This window comes from Pholis gunnellus, assembly GCF_910591455.1.
Source record: "Pholis gunnellus genome assembly, chromosome: 12".
Lineage (NCBI taxonomy): Eukaryota > Metazoa > Chordata > Actinopteri > Perciformes > Pholidae > Pholis > Pholis gunnellus.
The window spans coordinates 13,529,543-13,554,130 of record NC_136539.1 but is presented as its reverse complement, the minus strand read 5'-3'; the positions used below and the strand labels follow the sequence as shown (position 1 = coordinate 13,554,130).

Sequence of the window (24,588 nt, the reverse complement as noted above, 5' to 3'; positions counted from 1 at the left end):
GAGACCCAAGGGCCGCTGGACCACAACTTTTTTTTTTTTTTCTTTGCCTTTTTCTCCGTTTCAAATCTCATCACACTGAGTAATGTATAAACACTGACGGCTGCTGCAAGACTCTATTTGATGACAAGTGTTTTCATTAGCGTACATCTATGTCTATTTCTGCTGATCATGCATCACGATTGTTAATGAATGCATGAGGCTTGTAAAGCGCGTACACACACACGCATAATCAAAACGTGGTGTTTGTTACTGAAAAGTAATTTTGTATTCCAGGTTCAAATGTAAGCAGAATATTCCTTATAAGCATTAAATCAATCAGTGTGAAGCATTGAGTAGTGTGGCCTGTGTTTGAAGCAGACGACCTTGGTTCAAGCTCTGCTAAAGTGTCCTTGAGCAAGACACTGGATCTCTACCAGCTGCATGGCTGCTGGCTAAGCACTGATCTTCCTGTAGAAGAGCAAGCCAAAAGACAATTTCTGTGCAGGAATCAATTAGGTACTACATTACTATATCACAACTATAATATTATACGAGAGAGCAAATAGTAATCATATCTAACAACGAACCAGGTTGTCTGTTGAGGCAAAACTACATCTACGCGCGAGCCGCTCTCCCCTTTTTTCATCTTTATAATAAACACAGTTGAATATATACGCTGCAGTATATTGTCAAGTCTCCCACCAGACCAAACCACGTTGAAAGTTAATTTGATATTTTCTAACTGATCATTTTTCCTTTGCATTGCTAAAAATGAAACCATGTAGGATGTTATTTTATTCATGAATTTTGCCTGATGTTTTTGTTTACATATTTTTATAACTTCACTGCCTCCTCTCTCCGAAAAAGCCAGATGTATATTTTGGTTTTTAAGATGCATTCGGGTTTTTTTCTCCTCTTTGACATTTTTTTGTACTTGAGGTAATTGTGTGTCTCAGCTACCAGCTCATTACTCCAGCTGCTGCTCTTGGTTAATGATTGCTGTATGTCAGCAGCTATTTCAGCGCATCGCCATCCTCCATATATCAAGAGAAATACAGTATCATTTTCGTGCAAGTATGAGTTTAGCTGTAGCTAAGGCCATTACAGACTGGATGTATTATTGTATGTATCTGGCATATCAGTGATTACTGAAGCGCTGCTTCTGACGTCATGGAAAGATTTTGTGCTTCTCAGAAAATGTGGCTTTCATGGCCAAACTTTCATTTCCTTTTTTCAAGGGTTTTGTAGTATTAAAAGCTAATGTGACATTTACTGTGAAAAGCATCCATCCCGCAAGGGGTTGTTGTTATATATTGTATGTTTTTTATATTAAAAAACAAATACTTGAATAATTAAAGTTACATTACTGCTTTCACTTGTCGCCTGTTATAGATTTACAGAAGGTTACTTTAAGTTTATTGAAGAAGAAGTAGTTTGTAATTAAAGAGCAGGTTGTTTTGTGGTCACAGAAGAGAGTATTTTAAATGATTTAGCTATTTGAAGCAAACTTACATAGCTTCTTGAACAACGGATTTGGCTACAAATCTAAAGTTATAGTTTAACAAAAGCTAGAGATGAGTCTTAAAAGTCAGCAAACTCACTCTATATTGTTGGTTACACAGTAATATATATCTAAAGTTTGCCAAGTTTGGAGAACAAGAAGTGTATTAAATTGAGCAATGGAGCATTTCGTTGCTCGTGAGTTCAACTTTTCATTTGTAAGAGGAAAAATATTGCTTTTGCTCATGATTGTTTTCTCCAGAAAACTATATCTATTTTATATCATTCCATCCTGGAAGAGGGATCCCTTCTGTGAAGCTCTTCCTGAGGTTTCCTCCCTGTTTATTTCCCTGTTAGAGAGGTTTGTGGGGACATTTTCCTTAATCGAATGAAAGGACTAAGGGCAGAGGGTATTGCATCCTCTGCAGATCGTAAAACCCCTTGAAGAAAATTTGTGATACTGGGCTATCTCAAAAAATGTACTTCATTTAAAAGTCCATGGTATAAAATTGCCAAATGCTGCCGTGAGGAAAATTTAGAGTTGTGCCTTTTATAACCAATATCCACTAAATCATAACATTTGAAAAATCAACCTCAAAATCATGAGATATTTGAGTTGTAAGGTATGTGGTATCAAGTTGTGACTGAGTATTCTATGACACTGTGAGCTAATAGTAAAAACTCCACACTTTTGTTTTTAAATAATAGCAATTCTTTATTGTGGCTCTTCGTCAGAAATTTGACATCAGCTGATTATAGAGAGGGAACAGGGGTTATATGCTGAAATGGGACACATACTGTACATAGAAAACACAATAAATTACTTCATAATAAAGAATTAAGTAGAAGTTAATATTTACCATCTCAATACTTAAAAATAATTTAGAGCTGGACTTGTTTGGACAAACAAATGGCTTGTCACCCTTTCAATAGTTGCCTTTTGGTTTCATCTCCAGATGCATTGTCATACAGTACATTTTATTAACTACTACATTTTTGGGAACAAGGGGTTTTGTAGTGCAGCAGGACAGCGCAAGAAAATTAAACTGTTGTGGTTTTGTCAATTAACCTGTCATCTGAAGACACGTCAACCAGAGCTGATTACATGACTGCAGGTTCTGTTGTGTTTCATTTGTGTCAGATGACAAAAGCACACATGTTAACTTGTCTCCAGGGGCTAAGCATCTGCTTGTTGGGTGCACACACTAGGCCCAAAAGTGCATTGTAGCTTGTCTCATTAAGTTAAAATACTTGACTTGAAATGAAATGGTAATCAGCAGGTTCTGCTCACTCATTGTCTACTTTCTTAGGCACAGAAAAATGAACAAGGCACCTCTAACATTTTGAAGCATTTAGCACTGTCAAGAGCAGCAAATTAAACACAGTAGCATTCAGGTCTCTTCTGTTTTTTTTTTCCTGCACTCTCAAGCACATGGCTCCCTTCTTGTCAGTGTAAAACAGGTCTTGACACAGAAATACAACTCATTCTCTTTTTAGACATTCATTATGTTATTGTGAAAATGTGCTTTTCCCCATAAATTAACTACATCTTACATTCTGTCAGAGACTCCAGGGAAACACCACAAATGAGTGTGCTTGTGAGATGCCAGTCCATTTGTTTTCACTATGGCAACAAAACAGCATGAGAAACATCATAAAAATACCTTCTCATTTCAATAAATAATGAGAGCTTTGCTGAGCACAAAGGTAATGTGATGTAAAACAAGTAAAAGAAAAAAAAAAAATAAAACATTCAAAGCTACATCTTAATCACCTTATGTCACCACCTGAGTACATCTTTTTAAGTTCCTGGGCTGTCTCCTGATCCCGCTTTGTGCGCTAGGCCGTGGAATGTTTTTAAGGTCAAAGGTCAGGGGACAGTAAGCGGGGAAGTTGGCGCTAAGGAGGTGTAGGTGGGGCTGTGGCCGAGCTGGGGGGGGGGGGGGCTGGGGAGGTGAAAAGGAGTGAGGGAGGAGGGGGGAGGGGGGGTGAGTTTTCAGGTCGGGTGCTGGGGAAGATGTTGCAGGAAGTGATGGTATGTTCCTCAGTCTGTCTGCCCTGAACTGTCTCCCCACTGTCTCACCTGCTTCAGGCATGAAGAGGGCATCAGCTAACACTTAGCTGTGCGAAGCCGATCAGCTTCACCTCGTCCGGGATCTCCGTGTCGTCGCAGCCAGAAGCCTGCATGAGGAGGAAGACACGGTGAGGGTCAACGTTGCTACTTCGCGTCCTGACACTCTCATCAACATCAACAAAACTAATCCTAGAACCGCTGTGGTGTTACACCCTGGATTGAACAAGGGATTGAAACAACTGCAAGTTTATTACTTCCCAAAATGTGGATTTTGAAACAAATAGAATGAGTTGATCCCACCATCTAATGTGTCTGTGTAGCCAAAGCCTGATACATCGTATTCCTCTTAAACCTGCATCTGAAAACAATCAATTATCTCCTGTTAAGTAACATTTTCTAAAAACCACAGCAGCTGTTTTAGGAACGTACTAAGCCTTTTTTATTTATTTTTTTATCAAAGTATGAAATGCATTTGGAAACTATTATTTTCTTAGTTATTATTTATAATTGATAACAGTATACAATTGTTACTTAAAGTAAGTATTGAGAAATGGACTAAAGCGTGGCTGGTTTTGCTCTTTTCATGAGTATTATTGACAATGAGCATTATTTTCGAACTGTCATTTTTAGGTCGTGCAAATTTTAATGATATTGTTCTAAAAGGTTTTTAAAAATTGCACACTAACAATTGTATAATGTCAGTGAGTGTTTTTTAATGTGGATAGTAACATCTGGCCAGTAGCCAATCTGATCTAGTTTTAGTGCTATGTCAGCAGCAGTATATCCGGTCACAACACTATTATGCAGTTGGATTAAATGTGAAAATAAAACATTTTGAAATTTAAGTGCTTGGATCTCTGCACATCTGTACATTTATATCACTTATCATATATCATCGAACTGTATGTATCATACAAACAATCAATATGTCTACTTTTGGTCAGGGGTTGCTTTTCATGGTTCGTCTCCTTAGTTCCAATGAAGAATTCTTAATGCACGAGTATACAATGATATTTAATGTAACACTGTGTTTCTAACTTCATTGGCTACAGTTTGGGTTCGGTTGTTTCCTGTTTTAACACGACAATGCCCCCGTGCGCAAAACTGAGGTCCATAAAGAAAGTGTTTTGGCGTGGAGGAGCCTGACCGGCCTGCCCAACACTCTGACCTCGGTAACATCCGACACCTTTGAAATGAACACCAACTGCAAGCAGGTCTTATCACCCAACATCTCTCCCCATCTTCTCTACTCCTGGCTGGATGGGGAAAAACCCAGGAATGGATCCCGTTATTGCAGCAGAGTATTATCCATGATTTTGCAATAAAATGTTCAACAATCACTCGTGGTTATAACGTTCAAAAAGGCTGTAACTATCTTGAGGTGTCCACATATTTTCGGCCATGTATTGCATCATCCCTAAACTTACCAGCTCCCAGTGAAAAAGCACAATATTTATTTTACCCACAGTTCAACCTTCCGGCACCTGCATCTCACCCCAATTTTAGGCGGCTGAGATGCTATTCGCAGAGGCAATACCGAAGGCAGTGTGCATTTAGATCTGTCGGAGGAAGTTTTTCTTTTTCATTCAGCTCTCCTCCTGTGGAAAAGCCAGTGTGAATGGGTGGCCTAACACCTGCCGGCCTTTTGCAATTCACACCTGATTGGGGAGAGACACTCAATCTCTGTGGGGGACTGAGAGCTCTGCAGTTACCTGATCAACATGGAGGGATGTGAAAAGAGGTAGTCTATAGTGACCTCTTGTTCACTTAGGTCATTAAGTTGCTCTAGTGCCACCCACACCATAAATTGCCTGCATAAAGTGTTATGAACAGTCCCCGTGGCGAGGGTAATTATTCACACTCCCTGGGTTTTGTGTCACTGCACTCGTAACTCTTGGTTTAGAAAGGCACAGTTGAGCCGCAGTGAGGATTTTACAATGTCTGCAGTGGAACAGGTTTAACATATGGAAATGGCAGCATGGCCATATATCTGCATGGCGTGCCCCGTACCGGCCTCGCTCTGCCTCTCTAGAGACTGGTCCACCGGCAACACTCACTAGCTGCCGACGAGGCAAACATGGCAGAAAGGTCCTTTGTAAAGCACTGTGACCCAAAGCACAGATGTTGTTTACCCACAATTACAGAAAGGTCAATAAAACAGAAATGACATATTTTTGTAAAATCCAAAATAATTGACTTTTTTTCCCCCACAAATTGTCACTGTTTTTCTAACAGTCATACAAAGGTGACTCATTAAAATGGCACATAGGCGACCTGCACTGAGTCTTTCTCTGTCTGTGCATTTTGAAAAAAAGTGGAGAACAATCTTCTGCAACGTTCGTACCAGAGAAAGCCACCGTCATCTAAAAAGCTTCTTTTGAAATGAGTGTGGATGGGGTTATTGTCTTCACCCAATCCGGTAGCTGGGAGTATTCTTCAACATAATAGTCACTTACGTCATGCAAAGCTAATTAAGTTGTTTTATCGAAAATACACCCAAGCGCTTGCCCTTTTTTGCTGCACATTGTCTGCCTGCTGTACTTTGCTTGGATGAGTTCTGCTTTTTTTGTTCCGCCTACATAACTTAATTAACGACGCCCCCTCCTATTAAGTAACACTAACCAAACATTCTTCAAATAATTTATGAACTGAAAAACGTTCAGCAACAGATGTCGGTTCATGCTGAAGCCTTTCTAATAACTCAAACCCTCACATTCCTCAATGAACCTTTCATCAAAAAGCTGTTTATGGCTTGACTTTGTCGACCAGGATAAACCCAGGAGGGTTGTCATCAGCCATCAATCATTTGGAAACTCACCAGCTTAAAGGTCAATACTTTGTAGGTAGTTGGGTCATCTACAATCTTCTGAAGGTTAGCAGAAACTGTAATGTAAAGGGCATACAATAACATTATGTTCAAATAACATCAAACAAGTTTTACAATATAAAGAGTAGATTTCAGTACATGTTGTACAACAGAAGAAGAGAGGTTTAGTGTCAGTAATAACACTAGAAGATGTTTTAAACCAAATGAATATATATACTGTCTTTATGGCTAAAAAAGGATTAGTTAATTCTGGCAAATGTTCACTGAATATGATTCTTTTGAAAATATTTCTTAACAATATAATATTCCAAATAATCATTTTATAGATACTTGCAAAAATTTAAAAAGTAAACAGATAAAAGAATATTCATCCACTTTTGAAACTTGTCATGAGCTACTACAATGGAACATTTAAAAATACAATGGCCACTGGTATAAAATCTAACAAGAGAAAGAAGAGACAACAGCTGGTACTTCAAAGATAAAAGAGGAAGAAAAGCTGGGAACACGAATAACAGATGAAGAATGGAAACAGACGTCTAATTAAATTCACAAATTTACCAATTCCTTATTTTTGGAGAGAATTTGCTTGGGAAAATAAATATGAGATACTTCGTCACCCCAGAAATGATTTATTTTATTATATTAAATATATAAAAAGATGAATCTTGCAGTGCTGAAAGAACTGTGGGCAAAGTAACACAACTGATTCAACACATTTTGGTTAGATGTCCTTAAGTTCATAGAGGGGTATTTTTTTAACAGAACATTTTTTATGTGATCATGTCCCAAACCATATCTGAGACGCAATGTATACAAAAAAATAGTCATTTCTATGTATTTTAGCTATGCCAGGTTATGTGGACTAATGAAATAAAACGCCATGTCATCTCAGTATGGCAACACAATTCACCAGAATAAAAATGTGTAACGTTACCAACAACAACATCAAGCCCGTTGACCAGGCCGGCCGAGATCAGTTCCTGGGAAACGCCTTCAGCTGTGTCTAGTGAGGGAGTAAGATGACAAATATTAGGCCTGCAGCATTCCCCTTAGAAGGTAATTGTGTTAAGATATTGAATTTGATACTGTCAAGAGCACAAACACTGCTATTACCCACACAACAATGCACAGCAAAGGGAATAGCACATTAAATCCATATAGGCAGAGCTCTTACCTCGGCCAGGAGTGAATTCAAACCGGATGTCATTAAGCTCCTTTCTGGAGTTCCTGAAAGAAGAGTCAGAAAGGTGTGACTGCACAAGTAGTATCTAAAATGTCAGATATACATTTGTTGCCGCTCTGTCTATTAACAGCTGAGTCTTTATGGGTCTCCTGTGGCAGCAAAAACAAGGAGCAACATGTAAAGGACGCAGAGACATGACTGAAGCTGCAGAACATTTGGAAACAACCATGAGACGGGCTGAGTGGAGAGATGAAAATGACTTACGTGAACTAGCTGAACCTGCATTCAATTATTTATTTTTGGCCACTTGGGGGCAGTGGAAATAAGCTGTAAACCCAACATTGACATACTATCATGAATTGATGTGGTGAACATGCTGCCAACAGTGGTATAGTTAATCTCCAAGCAGCAATATTAACATTCATTTTGAGTTGTGTTTGTGTTCACCTGACAAATGGCAGTCCAATATCTGCTCTACTTTAGATGCTGCTTTTGGAAAATATAATAATAACTGCTACATTTTTGCTCCCCTGTGTACACCTGCCAGTCACAATCTTTGTCAGTGTGTCAGTGGGTGCCGGGACAGGATTTTATTGGGCTTTTTTTTTTTGCTGGAAAAGGCAATGATAGGAGCTGTGAGAGTGAACTAAAACAGTAAATTCACTGGCAGGAAAACCAAATAAACGAGCTGAAAGGCACTAAAATGCTCCGAAGAGATGATGTCACTACCAGCTACTCCTCTCATGTCACACAGTCAGTTTGATTCATTGCTCACCTTTTACAATGATTAGGTAAATCTGCTGCCACAAAAAGGTAATGGACATTATACTGAAAATGAATTTTTCCTTACTTTATAAAGACAATATTGGTTACCATGAAAGCAGATCACCTGGGGGGAAAATGTGCTGTAGCACTGGATGAACAAACTACAGAGAACGTGCAGAAGACATGTCAAACTGCTTTTCCTGCATACCTCACACCTGCTGCATCCACTGAGATGAAAGAGGAGATAAAAAAGGTTACTGTAAACTAAACTCAAAACTACTGTAAATGAAGAACTAGAGGAAATGTTGGCATCTGCGACTCAATGTGATTTTAGTTTTTACGTAATGCCATAATGTAGCTGCAACTGTGAGGTGGTACATCGTATCCTCAACCCTAGACTGCAGTACAATGTAAAAAACGTATCAATCCAGCTTGCTTGATTGCATCAATGAAATGTGCCCTGCAGCCTCTTTGCAGCATCAGCTTGCATTCATTTGCATCACTTGCATTTGAAATCGGTCTTCAAAATGTGTGTGTGACGGGGGAGTAGCCGGGTGCTGATAAATGCAGGACGTGCAGTGCTGTCCAAAAGAAAGTGTGGTAGGAGAAGATTCATTTGGTTTGTAGACTGGTTAAATAAATCGCACGGCCAGCCCACGACTTTCAGTTGAGATTAGAGCCATAATTCAACACATTCGTAAGTAAAGACATATCTGCAATGAGTTTGTTAGTAGAAAGTCTGTACAACACGGTGGGAGTGAGAATTTACTATCAACTACATTTTGAAAAAGAAAAAAATCGGTAAAAAGCAGAGCAGCAGTGGAGCAGATGGACGTAAACAACATTTATTTTCCCAGGAGAGGAAGCAGAGGGTGCAAATTGCCAAGGCTGCCGAGGCAACATGTATGTAAAGAGGATCAAAATCGTTCCCAAATAAATCATGACTAAAATCTGCATCCTTTTTAAATACCACTCTGAAGAGTGAATGTTTCTCTAGTTCAACAGCAGTAACATTAGCATTCCACCCACCCACCCAACATTTGGACTGGACAATGACAGGTTTATGACAAATCATTTTGAACAAAAAAAGGTACAGCGTGATCATACTGCCTACTCACTACTAAACATGCCTGTGCTTTCAGGTAAAGGCTTCAAAAAACATTTAATTAGCAAACAATCTTTTAAAATAGTCCCACATGTACACCAGGTATGGTTTGTCAATACATCCCAGACACGCATTGCTGGCTGTCACAGAGGTGGCAGTGGAGCCAACTGGTATTTTCAGGCAGGAAAAATAAATATATCGCAGAAAAATGCAACACACATATGCCCTACTCAGCAGGGCATATGTGTGTTGCATTTTTCAACACAGTAGGGCCTGCTGTGTTGATACTACACAGCTTTACTCCACACTTCATGTCACACTGACAGAGAGGCACATTTCTTACGCACACTAACAAAACAGTTAATATAGAGGATCCACTGTTATGACATGAAAAAGTACCTAAATCTCATATCTTAACAGCATATCACATGGCAGAAAGCATATGAAAAGGAATACGTTCAGGCAAGCAATTATATGCACTAATTAGAGATTAAATCCAGGTTTTGCACAGATAAAATAAGTGTTGTACTTGCAAAAAACTGTGTGTTGAAACATTAAAAGGGATTAAAAGGGATGCAACTAACCCTTACTGGTAAAGCTATATTTTAAGGATCAATAATTTCCCTATATTTTCCTTATCATTTCCAAGCATCTTCCTGGAAAGAACCAGGGTATTTGTTATTAATTATTGGAAAAAAATCCTCTAGTCTCTCAATTATCTATTTGCAGATGAAACCAGTCAAGACACAGCTAAATACATTGGGTGACATGATATCGGAGGTCCAGCCATGTTGTGGTATTTTCTTTGTCACCTCTGTATTGTCTTTATTTCTTTCATTTCCCCTTTTCTTCTCAACTTTGATAATAACTTTGCTTATGCCGCGTGAGACGGGGGTTTCCCTTCTTCCCAGGCACTGGAGAGGAAGCTGGCTGTCAGAGGTCACATCCAGTTAATTCATTCTAACTAATTGCTAGCGGATCCCGAGGGCTTATAACGAATGAGGGATCATGGACTTGTTATTGTACTAGCAGTGAGACGGCAGCAAGCTGTAAACGTCAGGCTAATGTATGACATTGCAGGCACCAATGTTTCTCTAACATTGATCAAGAAGCTATTTTAGGAGCTACTATGACATAATTATGTCGAGATCTAGTTACCCTATTACACAGAAGAACCTTTAGAGAACATGCAAGTGTCACCTCCAGACTGAACTGCTTTGTGAAATCAATTTGCGTCTGTGCTATTTTGGCGATTTAAGCTCCAATGACAATGCACCAACAGCAAGCATATTATGCAAGTCTGAACTTCTCCTTCAAACTGCTGACTATACTCTTCTCGGGAGACCTCTGTGCCTTTGTAATAAAAAAAAGGAAAAAGATTGAATGAGTTCCAAGAGAGATGTTGACAAATATCCAATCATGCTGCTGTTCCCCCAATTCCGCTACAGAGGGGATCGTATTACCATAAATTCACGCTAATCAGCTAAACTCCCTTATCAGAAGAGAGTGGAGACAATCTAGCTGTTTATTTTGCTCTCTCAGATGCAATTATCTTCATGGATTCACTATTTAACATTTTTTTGTCAGAGCATATCATCTATTGATTGCTGTTGGGATGTAAAGAGAATTTCAACAAATGCAACAACAACAAAAAACGTTTCTCAAATACAGCACACTATTTGTGACCATATATCTCTTGTTCTGCCCCCAAAACACAGGAACACAGCCAAAGAAAATCAAAAAAGATGATGCAGTCTCTCATCTTATAATACCGTCTGTGCTGATTCACTTGAACACACGCCCACCAAAACTCTTTCAACAATAAGAAGAGTCAATATTCTCTTTAAGAAACATTTTCTCAACTAGAGATGAATAGCTCAGCACCTGTTCCCTTGCCTCCAAGTCAGCATCTGCTGTTCAGATGGTTGGTAGTATAAAGAACAGCATTTGTAGGATAAATTGTACACGAGGAGAGGCTTGATATTGATATGTTATTAATCCATTCAAAAGGTTTTTTTGTATCTTGCTGCTACATCAAATATAATGTGATGTTCTTTCAACTGCATTATTTTTAGTCAAGAAGAATACAAAGCATAATAGGAAAATCCTATCCTATATCGTACTGGAGAGCATGTCAAAGAAGAGTGTAGAGTGAAAGGCCACGATAATCCACCAGGGCTACATTTGCATTTGAAAACCTCATATGTTGAAGAATAAATGTGATCAGGCTTCATGGCTTTACATCTAAGAAGGCATCCGTCACATGTTTGCATCTCTAATACTGAATATTCCACCTGACAGACCAGAGAGATGATCTGACAGCCTAATCCTGGGATTATATTAAATACAGTGAATGCATTTCTCTGTCGAATTTAATTCATTTTCCACCTAACTCTGCTTTGACACCTTTTTTAAAAACTCATTCTGAAGTTAACAGGATAACAGTACTTCTTTTCTTTTGTTTAATACAAGCTGCAATGGGAGTTTATGTTTTAATTGTAGTAATTGATATAACCACATCTAATTTGCATCTTGTGTTTGCGCTATAAAGTCCACAGATTGAGCAAACACAACACTTAAATAGACCAAACCATCAAAACTGACAATTAATTTTAATCACCAGGTTAGAATAATGACTCTTCACCAGCCAACAGTTAGCTGCCCCCTGTTGCATGCCGGCAGAGTGCGTTTCAGATCTGTTCTGTTCTACAAGCAATGCTACAGTCAAGAAATGCACTATTGTCTGTGTGTTGAACCCCTAAAATGTCCTCTCTCTTTCTCTATTGGTGTGTTTGCATACCTACTAAGCCTTAGTAAGAGAGACGATATAATGTATATGATATACAGGTATTATATTTGTAACGTGTACACTTGCCTTGCGTTCCCTTATTACATATGTTACAGTAAAAGGGAGCAACATGTTGTTGTTTTCCAACAGGAAGTGTCTACATTGATCATTCTGAGGCCAAAATCACAAGCCTCCACTTTGCCATTAAAATGTATTCGTGAGCAGCAAGGCCTGGGATACTAAAGCAAGAAGCAACGGGTGCTATGAAAGACGGAAAGCAGATTTTGGAGCAGAGCCAGAAAACCAATGGAGCGTAACCCACTCCTCCCTACAACACAACCGGTGAGGCAAAGGGAGATGAAAGGATCCATGACTATGCCAGATCCCCTCCCTAGCAGGCGAAGATCATTAGCTCTATTAATGGCCTGCATGTTTCGGACAAAGCGAAGTGATGATGCATGCAGAAACATAATAACTAATTTTATGCATTTCAGCTTATACTCCACAGAAACAGCGAAGATTGCCTTGTGTATCAACCGATGATTGAGAAAACGATCTGAGATGAACTATCTGTCTCACCTTAGCCGTAGCACCATGTTCACAGCACCTTCAATGTAGGGTGTATTCCCATACGGTTCGACCTGCATGAGAAAACATCTGATGATGAGGCAGTTTACGTGGCACACTAATGGACATAGAGATCAGGCCAACAAAAACATTTTATATGGTAAAAAGAAAGAAGCTTTGCGCACAGCTTGTACCGCATAGAAAGAGGTTCTGCAAGATGAAAATATAGTCAGAAGAAAAATGTAATGACGGCACACGGTGCCCATGTGGTTTATTTTTCTGAAAGATGTCTCGTGTTTGTCGCAGCTGCAGGACAAGTTGTATGGGAAAAGAAAAGGAACAATACATAAGGGATGATGGCGATACCTGGCCTTTGGATATTGGCCAATAACGAGCACCGATCTGATACCAGTGTTGACTTTAACATTGCATTCCTGACTACGTAAAACAAAGAAAATAGGTTGCGATGGCAGTGAGTCTTTAGATGAGATACACTCGGGCACTGAGTTGACACAGTCAGGCAGACAGCCATTTACTCTGAGTTACTACTGCTGAGAGCATCCCTCCAGGAGACCAACATTCATACATGTACACACGCACATATCCTCCTACCTACACGCATGCACAGACAGTCAGACACACACACACAAGCATAGAGCAGTATGCACACCCACGGACGTACACACACACACACACACACACACACAGGCAATCACTGTGGCATCAAGGTCGTTGAATCATGACAAATTAGTGCTGCTGCTGAATCCCTCACCTGGGGATGCTGAATAGACAACCCTTCAATAGGAACATTGTTGGCATTCTCCTCATTCTAGGAGGAACATAATGAGAGGCATTATTGTGAAAATGCAATTACATCCTTGGTAAAAAGAAATACAAAATGATATATATATATATACATATATAATATATATATATTAAAAAGATGTTGGCACAGGAAAGTCATCTCAAAATAATCAGTGAGGAGCAATTTGATGGCTTTGTCAGACTCTAAAACAGGTGCTTGACTGTTTTGATTAAACTGCATAAAAATGTGCGTGGTTCAATAAACATTCCTAATTAAGTTCATTATTCTTACACAAGCGTCAGTCAAAGTAGGCAATTTAATTGCACTTCCAAAAATACCCTTCTGCTAAGATATCAAGTTAAACAGCAGCAGAAAGGATAAGGCTTATTGGTCTACTTGACTTTTCACCAAAATACAAAACAAGTATTTATATTTCTGGTTGCATTTTAAAATTGGTGTATGAGAGAGCTAACTTACATCTTTGGCCTCATCTCTGACCCTTCGTGACTGGAGGGAAAAATCAAACACACATTTACATTGTTTTATATCACACAGCAATAATAAGGATTTATTTCCTTTTTCAGTGTCTCAATGGGCAAACATCTTGTAATGTACACCTTAGTTTTTAAATATCTGTTTCTCCAGTTTTCAGTCCAAAACTGTTTTTTGCTTCTCTTTTTAAATAACAGTACAACTGCTATCATCAGAAACAAGCCTGTGATCGATGAAAGGAAACTAAAAACACAACCTTGTTAAAATGCTATCATCAACAACGTAAAACATCTTAAACTTCATCTTAACTCCTGGTAACATGTGATTTGTTGCATCATACATTAAAGCTGGGAATCTTTATCAAAGGGCTCTTTGATCATGGCTGCCTACTTCCTCCTGTCTTAAATCCTTGCAGCTATCCTCCAGCTCATTACAGCCACCTTATGACAGGCTCTCAGAGATAAGCCATCTGCTCTCCCAAAAAAAAAAAAAAAAAACGTACTGATCAGGGAGGGAAGGAATGTGCAGGTTCAAAGACAGAGGGGAGGCTACATAACGTACCGGTAACAACACCTTAATTACTTAAAGTCTGAATATCAATGTGCATGTTGTAGTTCTGTTACAATGACAAATGAGGCTGAATCTAAAAAATAATCTTGATGAGGAATGATGTGTTATAAACGTTAATAACACTTGTTCATTTGAAGACGACGATAAGAATCCTGAGTAAATATGAGAGAATACACACTGCTGAGGCTGGCCTTCGTGGAGTCCCACTTACCCTGCCCTGGTTCACCGCGGCCTTGCCCTCCTCACTGCTCTCGTCCAGCTCGTCGTCGCTCCACTCCCAGTCTCCATCTTCCGTCTTGTGCAGGTGGCCACTGGAGCCCGGGACTCTCCGCACCTGGAACGTGACACACGGCCAGCACACTTAATGACGTCATTCATAGTTGTTAATTGAACACGTGTGTACATTGTGGTTTACCCATGATCCTCGTAGCTCTTCATTTTAGAGCACTGGAACCCCTGTGATGAGCGGAGAAAAACAACTGGCAAACCCCAGCTGCATGTTTGTAACATAAGTTTATTTGCAAAGCCACATTCAACTCACTGAGCCTGTTTCATTAATCTGACTGCAACATATTGCTGCCACCAAAGAATCTGGCCAGTTTTCTCGTTATTACTACATACCAAATGATGTAGTTTTTACAAAAAACTTTTCTTTTTATCGCAACATAACACTTGTAACAAGATAAATTGCATTGTAGCCTACATCGGTAAAGATAAAGTCTTCTGTTAACAAAAAAGTTTCTTTTAAAACGAAAATAATTTGTTATGTAATTTGTAATAATTAAAAAAGATCTCTTAACGACATAACAAATATTGTAGGTTGTACATACTGTTGGCTCATTTTCAAAGGTTACTGGTATGAATGTCATCACAACATTGCTGGTACACACTTTGCTGACACACAAAACTGCTCAGCACCATAATGGAAACCATACAGTTGCTTTGAGTAATTGAATCAGTTTAGTAAGCTCAGCTTGGGTACAGCGACAAGCGACAAAACTCCATAAATCAGAGTCATTGGTAAAGCCTGTGACTTGTTGCAGCTCTACAGTCTGGAGGAGTGTGTAAGGCAAGAAGCACGTGACGAGTGTAGCAGTATGAGGTAAGATATGAGAACACCAGCGTTACGGAAAGGACAGCACATACGTAGCTGTAAGGGCCAGGGTATATAAATGCCCCAGCGTTAAACTGAGTTCAAGTTAAAGAAGCATTAACGCTGTGCTGTGGTACTGTGAGGTTATTTTTCCAAACCAGACATAGAGCCAAGGTTCCCCCCAGTCCTTCTCAGGGTCCTTGAGCAAAACAGACACAGATCAATGCACCCAGCAGCCACACATGATCAGCAGACCGACACCAAAATCATCCCACTGTAAAATGTATGAAAATGTATTTTGAGTATGAATAGAAACGTTGTTCAGAATGTGAAAGTGTTGATAAATGCTGATATATGCAGAGAACAATAACTGACGATAACTGAAGCCCCTTCAGGTAAAATGACCCTGCATTTGAAATCAGGCTTCAAAAAGCTTCCATACAGAACTTAATCAGTAGTCCACAATGATTTGTACACTGGACCATACATTTGGACTCAATATCAATCCTTTTATAAGTTCCAACTTTTCATGAAGTAACAAATCATTTATTCAAGCCCACATTGGTTGTTGGCCAAAATGTCTAATCTTTAAACAATAAAGACTGTATTGTGGGTGTCAGGGTGCCCTCTGCTGGTTACTCAACTCACATGTACCTAGTAGTAACTTTATATTAAATTACTCGTTTTTTTACAGTCAAATTTCAAATAGGAGGTAATTATAGAGAATATTTCCTGTATTCCTCCCGTTCCTTCCTATTTTCAGGGAAACCATTCCTGAGTTTCTCCCTCCTTTTCATACAAGTATTCATTTCAAATTACTTCGTTGGTGACAGCTGACCGGACGATCTGTCATCTCCTTTTCATTCAATAATCAAGGAGAAGTTGGGTATCATTTAAAGCGTGTGGTTATGTATCAGCAGTCTGGCTCTGCAAGCTTTGGGTAATGTTTGCTTCATGAATAAGGTAGATGACTCCGTAGGTCAAATCAGCACAAAACAACAAGGTCAGTGGCTCTGTGGCTCGTACATTTCATCCACCAGAACATATCAAGTGAACCAGACATCACCTGGCTGTATTTACTGTGCATGCTGTCTATTGTTCACGCATCAAAGTAAAGTGTATTGATAACAGTAAGCGTTTCCATTTTGGGCTAAAATGACTCCACAGCATATGAGTTATACTCGTAAAAGTGCATTCGCAAAGCGCCATCGTTTTGGATCCAATCTCACGTCATTTGATTCAGAGATGTAAACACAGTCCAGATGCTGGTGGCTGTAATACACTGTATTGACACAACTTAATAAATTAGCAATAAGTGCCTTTCCATTCATTGTAGTGACTGCCAAATGTGCCATGTAGTTACCGCTTTACCCATCAACAAACCTCAACAACATACTGCCACTCCCACAACAGTTGCCTCCCTCTTTATTGACACCCTGTCCTGTCTGTGCGTAGCATTAACGTCATACACAGTAGGAGCCCTGCTATCCACTATGCCCTCCATTTACTCCCCAGCAGTCAGTGAATTTCCACCCCTCCACGTGGCAACTCTGCCTTCCGGCAATGGCTCTCTGATCCCATTCCTGTCCTGGGCATCCAGGCGGAGTGTTATGTGAAGCCAATATCAGCTGTGCCTGAAAACTGCACTTCCTCCCATTAAACTGTGACCAGTGGGCAACTAAGGCAAGCAACCTTGACATTAGAGTGCTCCTTTGTGTTACCTAATGTTATCAATTAATTGAATCCCGTTTGTCTTTTAGTGTGCCACATGCAGAGAGCCGCACTTTGAGCTACTGATGCGAGATGTAAGTACATCTATGCCGTTTGACTCTCCCGCTGCTGTGGCCCATATTTTTACATAATCTACACAACAGTTTAGGCACAAAGTGTTTTAAGGTACTGAAGAAAGTCAAGAGTGCGTAGCTTGTGTTGACTGTAAATGGTGGACTTCAGTCGATCCCAGCACTCTGCCATAATTTGTTCATGTTTAGTCAATAACTGAGTTATTTTACAGGGACTGTTTGTGTAAACATACCTTCTTCGCTCTCTGGGAAATCTTTGGTGCGCGACACAAAAGCTTCTCAACCAAATATTCTTTGTTCTGCAAGAGAAAAACACAAATACAAATCAAAATATCATAATTTAAATTACTGAATTGACAGATTACGTTAATCAAAACCTAATGATGAGTCACAAAAATCAAAACAATGTTCTGTTTTGAAGTGTATTTGCTTTAACGTTTGAATGGTGTATGAACGTTTGAAGGTTAAGTCATCTCTTTAAAATGTTCAAAGTTAGACCAGTGACTAAACCAGTTTGAATGGAAACAATACGGTGAGGTTGCAGTACTAGATCCTGCTAAACCCTAGACGATACAGATAATTACTCTACTTTGCATTAATTATATTCAGCTTTTGAAAAGCTTTTCATGCCTCTGAACTAGAACATCAGGACACCCTTGTAAATCATTATGATCAATTATTGACAAAGAAATAGACAATAAGTTCACACTACAAGCGACAATAGCAACAAAACGGCCAAGTGTTGCTCGGACGGAACGAAACAGGGTGAAACAAAAACATATGATTGGTTGACGCTTCTCCGCTTTGTTGGAGCGCTAAGGAAAGTAGAGACCAGCGCCACTTTGATCGGTAGCGTGTCACGCCCGTCACACAGCCAAAGTGTTGAAGGTGACCTCTAGATTGTTGTCATGTCGCTCGTAGTGCGAACACAGTAAAATATATAGAATTGAGGGAAAGATTTAAGTTTTGCTTTTACCATCATTATTTCTACAATAGTATATGATGACAAATACAGTGTTCTTGTACACTTTATATACTGTATGATGTATCAAAGTAGGTATAACCATCATAAACGTATCAAAACACCTCAACATGAAGGGTTAAATCACTGCTGGAGTTGGCACGAGGCCATAAGTGAAATAACAAAACCTGCAAAGATGGATAAAACAAATACCTTGGCCTTTTGGAATAATTTACACTTCAAAAGCTCTGCGGCTGTAGGCCTAAAGATAGAGAAAAGTACACTGTTGAAAATACATCACAACACAGCTCTCTCTGAATGTTAATCAGGTGTTTTTCATTGACCACGAATTGCATCAGCTCTCTTCACTGAAATATTTTGGTTGATGTATGGAAGGTGGCGCTCACCTTTTGGCAGGATCCTTCTGAAGGCACATAGTTATTAGCTTTCTAAACGATTTGCCGTATCTTTTTAGCATTTCCTTGTCTTCTACTCCCGTCTCTAGAGTGGGCGGATCATTCTGTAGGGTAAGCATTAAAACCTGAAAGACAAAATAAGAAATGGTCAAAACCGCCCGCACATGTCAGCAGCAACACAAATATTGTAGATGAGGAGAATAAAGTCAAAGCAGGAAACTGTAGAAGAAATGTTGTGGAAAGTAAAAGCAACAGCTTCCTGTAAATAAAAGGTTGCCTCTTGATTAGTTGCTTCTTTTTGCCTCAAATTGGAAAAACTAAGCAAGTCAGAATGTGTCAAGTCTCTCTGCTGAAGATGAAACTTCACAGAAACAAGTTGGTTTAGAGCAGGGGTGTCAAACATACGGCCCGCGGGCCGGATCCGGCCCGCCACGTCATTTTATGTGGCCCGCGAATCCGCCAGCAAAAAAAAAAAATGTAAAAGTCGGACAATTTACAAATATCCGTTGTATCGCGCACGGCGGAGCTCCTCCCCGATCCGCACGCGCCGCGCACACCTCCACCAGCGTATGTGGCAGCAGCAGCAGCAGCAGCCCCCCTCCCCGCCGACGAAGAAGGGGCAGCACCCCCCCCCCCCCCCCCCCCCCCCCCCGACAACCGGCCCTTTGGGGGCAACCATGATGCTGATGTGGCCCCAGAGCGACAATGAGTTTGACACCCCTGGTTTAGAGGAAAGTTTAGTCAGCCATGAGTTCATGGGCACTGCTTTCTACTTTCCTTTGAGTGCTGGTGAAAGCTACAAAAATGTCTGTGATTAGGACACCACACTGATTAAATAACTCCTTATAATCACATCCAGAACACTCACCTTCATGGGAGGGTAGCGGTGATAGGGTGCAGAGCCTGTTGCTAACTCTATGGCTGTAATTCCAAAGCTCCATATATCTGCTTTGAAATCATAGCCTCGAACCTGTGGGTATAGAATTACAATAATCTGTCAAATCAAACACACTTAAAATCTCTAGAGCTTTACGTTTGTCATAGCAGAAGCAAGCTCAGGCAAACGCATTTCGAGTGAGATAATGTTGAACTGTGTGACGTCACCAGCAGCTGCCTTTCCGTATGGATAGAGATAGACTCACCTGTTCCATCACCTCCGGCGCCATCCAACATGGCGTGCCAACAAAGGTCTTTCGTACTTTATTTCGAGTCATATCTCCCCCTGTGGCTAGGAATGCGCTTACTCCAAAATCTGAAAATAGAGATAAACAACCAACTGATACCTGAATCCAACGGGTATGTCGAAATGAACACGGCTGCAGTCAAGGCTTTTTTTTTATCAAACATAAAAGAGACAATATATATGTATACAAATTCAAAATTCTGTGTCAAACTACCTTCACGTGTAAACTAATCTAAAGATGAATCACTTTCTTTATTAGTTCCTCAAATCTGTGAATTCAGCTCCATCTTTTAGGCAGCCATGCTTTTAGTTTGATCAACTTCAAGAAGACCAGAGTACAACCGGAGTATTCACGTTCAACACACCTGCAATCTGAACAGATCCATCTTCTCCTAGTAGTATGTTCCCAGCTTTCACATCCCTGAGGTCAACAAAACACAAACACAGTCAAACAACAAAGTCATGTGGAAAAGCATTGATTCTTCCGTTCGTGCAAACGAGTCCCACCACAGCCCACCACCATCTGGAACTCTGCCCAAGGGGCTGACGGGGGTTTAAGCCCGTCTCTCAGTGACCTTGAAATACAGAGAACTCAACCACTGCACTGCTTGCCAAGAAATATAATTACCAGAATACCCAATTTTACATTTTCCTTATAACTTTAGGCATTTGTTTGTTCTCTTATCCAGAGAGTGACAACATTTTATATGTTTATACGTTCTATACATTTGAACATTTTCCACTGGGATCGTCGTTGCTAAGTTGTCTTAAAATGAGTTTCTTAATTCTCACAATAAACTACTCAAAAACTAACAATCAACAAGTTATAATGTTGAAAGTGTTACCGGTGAATCTGGCCGTGTCTGTGCAGGTAGTCCAGGCCTTCGAGGACTTCTTTTAATATAGAAGCAATTATAGGCTCATCGAGCGCTCGATTTCTGTCCTCTTCTTTGTTTGTGTGCTTAATTATATCCAGCATAGAGCCTAAAAAGACACCGCAGAACAACAAAGACATTCAGTTTGTTTTTTCACATCATTACACAATCAATATCCAGGCACGAATATTTCAGCTTCTGTTCATTGTTTTGTTGTCCTTTAGACAGTAAAACGTAGAAAGCAGTAGATTAAAGTGATCACTGCTGTACTTCCTTCACAAGTGAGCGCCGTAAGCTATTTACGATAACATGCAACCAAGTCTGTGCTGCTGCTTCCTAATAACTGGAATAAAGCCAGTCTAAACACTGTGCTGAAAGAATACTTTTTAAAGATTTAGCTCTGATGGGTATATAATGGGAACTAGTGGTTAAACACTGATTGGATATCTCTTTTTGATTATTTTATTCAAACAAAACTTTTCAACAATCATCTGAATCATAAGTACACGATGGTAATTAACGTAGACAAAAGACAATTAGCATACAGAGAATGACTGCACCGTTTTTCATTTGAGACAAGTATACAGTATGAGGGAGTTATTACCCAGACAGCTGTTATATTGTCATCAGCAGATCAAAGCACAATCATGTATTATCATCACATTCACTGAGCTTTCATGTATTATCAAGCCAGCGGTAGGATTTGGCAGCAGAAGCTTACCTCCACTCAGAAGCTTCATGACTAACCAAAGTTCATCCTTCACCACAAAGGAGGTGTAGTAGGTGACAACATTGGGATGGTTGCACTGGCTCATTGCCTGGATTTCTTTCTATTGTGCGAGAGAAAGAACAGGATGACATGTCAAATGATGTTTCAGTGAACTTGTCTTTTAATCACAACTTGCATTTTGTTCGTAACAATCTAAAAGAAGCCTTGGCAACAGGACCTTTTACAACAAAGCACACAGCCTTGCAGCAAATGATTCAGTATCACAATCCCTGAGGTGTATGAACAAATATCGTTATTCAAACTTACACGGAACAATAATTATATCTATCAGACGAAAAGTAGCAGTACAGCATTCGATAGTAATACAAAAACACCCACTTAGAAAATAAGCCTGTATTTATTGTACTCACCAATAGCTCATCCATGCTGGTCTGGCATTTCTCCAGGTTTATTCTCTTTATGGCGACGCGCTCCTGTCTGGGGGTACAGAGGGCCGCCTGCACCACAGCTGTGGCCCCGCTGCCTGGAATCACAGGCACAACAGAGTCCGGACAAAGTGTTTAGGAGCAAAGAGGGACTCACAGCACACACGTGTGGAAGCGTATTATCCTCTAAACTCTTAAATTCAGCATCGCTCTGTGGCTTTCTGGTATTTGTCTGGCCCTCTGTTCCTCGGGTTTCGTGTTTATGTTATGGTATTCATCTTTCATGCGTGCTGGCTGACAATGACATAAGCTGACTTTGAGAACGGCACTATTTTGTTCTGCAATGTGACGGGTTGTTTACTTGGCTCATTACAAATCAGGCCACGCCGGGGTAGGGAAGGTGTTCACACCAAGAAGCTGCGACACACAGCATATTGCCTTTCCAACTGTTAGTGGTAGATAAGGTGAGAACACATGAGATCTGACTGCCTAACAGTCGATTATGAGAACAGAGAGGGGGGGGGGGGGTTGGGGGGGGGGGGGTTGGGGGGGTTTCTCACCAACTCATCACAGTCAGCAGCACACAGCTGTGGCGCTGCTTCTTATCAGTAATGCTATGACATGTTAGCTCATCTGCACTGTGCGGGCCTGTGCCAAAAATGTTCAGGCAACTTCCCTTTGTGCCTTTTCAGAACATTTGAGATTTTCATCGTCGGGTTATTTCGAAATGAATATTTCTAAAAATAAGCAAGTTCACGATAAGACTGGAAGTGAGCATTCTGTGATTTATGCTGGGACACAAGAACTTTTTTAAACTCCGAAAAAGTTGAATTACAGGAAGAAAATACAAAAGAAAATACTACAGTAGGCTATATATAACTATTTCATAATCTACAGGCGCAACCACAGCCTCCCAAGTAATAGTGCCGGAAACACATAAACCACAAGGTCAATCATGATAACGGAACATGCAGACTATATATTGTTAAATGTGTTTATTTTAGCTATAAACCAGCTATAAACCAGTCTTAACAAGTGAGAGAGCGTGTGTAAATTCCCTCTGTCTTTGACCCAAGACTGTTGCGATTGTAAGAGCTTAACTCAAAGTTTTAGTGATGTTAAAATATTTTTCCACTATTAAAACAATTACTATTATGATCATAAACATGATTAACTGTATCATTATTAGACATGTTACATTTGAAACATTGCCCACTTGTCTTGAGTTGATGGGAAAGGCTATTTAATTCTGTTTAAGTGCCATCACAGACAACACACGTGAAATAACACATTGTGGGCTTTACACAGCATCTGTGATGTTACTAATGGCTAATAAAATGGACACGTGCCATAAACGCGCATCCAAACGGCTAAGATCGCACTGAGTGGAAGTGACATTTACGACCACGTGCAGTAAGCTGCATTTCAACAGATTTGACTTGATCGGGGTCACAAACACAGCTGATGTACCGCTGCTCTCTGATCACATCCGCATTGCAAAGCATTGGAGGAGGCTACTGAATATGAAGGGGGGAAAAAGCCGGTAGGCCCCTCATCTTCACCCGCGGCTGATAACCCGCCGCGTAATGCCTTTCCGTGATCATTTACAGCATGCATCGCATCTCCGGGTACTAACCTATGACTTCCTGCAGCTCGTACGACTCCCTGGTAATTGGCCAGCTGGTTGTCAGCGCTGGTTGCGGGTGGAGGACAGGAGCCGGAGCTTCGCCTTGATCCGCCATGATGAGGATGATTCTGCGCCAGCTAGAAGCCTCTCTCACAGACAGACAGACCGCGAGAGAAAGGGAGAAAGAGAGAACGAGAGAGAGAGAGATAGAGAGCGATAGAGAGAGAGAGAGTCAAACTTGACCTCACCTCCTCACTACAAATGTCATCTGGCGGCTGCAGCAGAGCGATGAGACACAACCCGGAAAATAACGGGCCGTACACATGCGCACGCACACGAACGCACACTGTAACGTTACCGCACCGGTGACATGCCAGTTGACTTCTCAATGGCCCAATGCCGAAGACTGTATGTTATATACAATATATAATATAATATTAGGAGACTACCAGGCGATTCAAAGGCACCCTGATTTAAAATAATTTGCAGTTAATTTATTGAGCAGCTATTATATTTAAAACACTGCCCTTGGAGTTGATTTATTATTATCTGGTACAACGACTTGGCAGCTGCTTTGTGTGAGACAGTAATACGTATGTGTGACGATTTCATAATGTCACATGTAGTCAAGACTGCAAGAGACGTTGTCGACACTGGCCAGTAGATGGCACCACTACCTCTGTGTATTGTCTAGTAGTGTATGATGGTGACTGGGGACAAAGTAGTCACCACTGCTCCATACTGGACATTTGAGCATACATGAGAAATGTGTAATTCAAGAGGTAAATAGACATAAGATTGATGTTGTTTATTGAGTC

The 24,588-nt window shown here is 40.2% G+C and overlaps 1 protein-coding gene across 2 annotated transcripts; it reads right to left on the bottom strand.

Annotated features, from left to right (window-relative positions):
* Positions 1-3,472: 3,472 nt before the first annotated feature.
* Positions 3,473-23,885, bottom strand: stk39 (serine threonine kinase 39; the record flags this gene model as incomplete). Of its 2 annotated transcripts, XM_079170481.1 has the most annotated exons (18): positions 3,473-3,660; positions 6,372-6,436; positions 7,318-7,386; positions 7,558-7,610; positions 12,804-12,865; positions 13,564-13,620; positions 14,074-14,103; positions 14,870-14,992; positions 17,787-17,852; positions 18,728-18,776; positions 18,922-19,055; positions 19,799-19,900; positions 20,073-20,182; positions 20,479-20,534; positions 20,959-21,097; positions 21,710-21,818; positions 22,129-22,237; positions 23,776-23,885. In XM_079170481.1, the coding sequence occupies 18 exons, from the start codon at positions 23,883-23,885 to the stop codon at positions 3,586-3,588; spliced, it is 1,518 nt and encodes a 505-aa protein (XP_079026607.1). In that variant the 3' UTR covers positions 3,473-3,585. The 2 variants fall into 2 exon arrangements, with proteins under 2 accessions (XP_079026607.1, XP_079026606.1); XM_079170480.1 differs by lacking the exon at positions 14,074-14,103 and having other exon boundaries at positions 14,837-14,992.
* Positions 23,886-24,588: the final 703 nt, after the last annotated feature.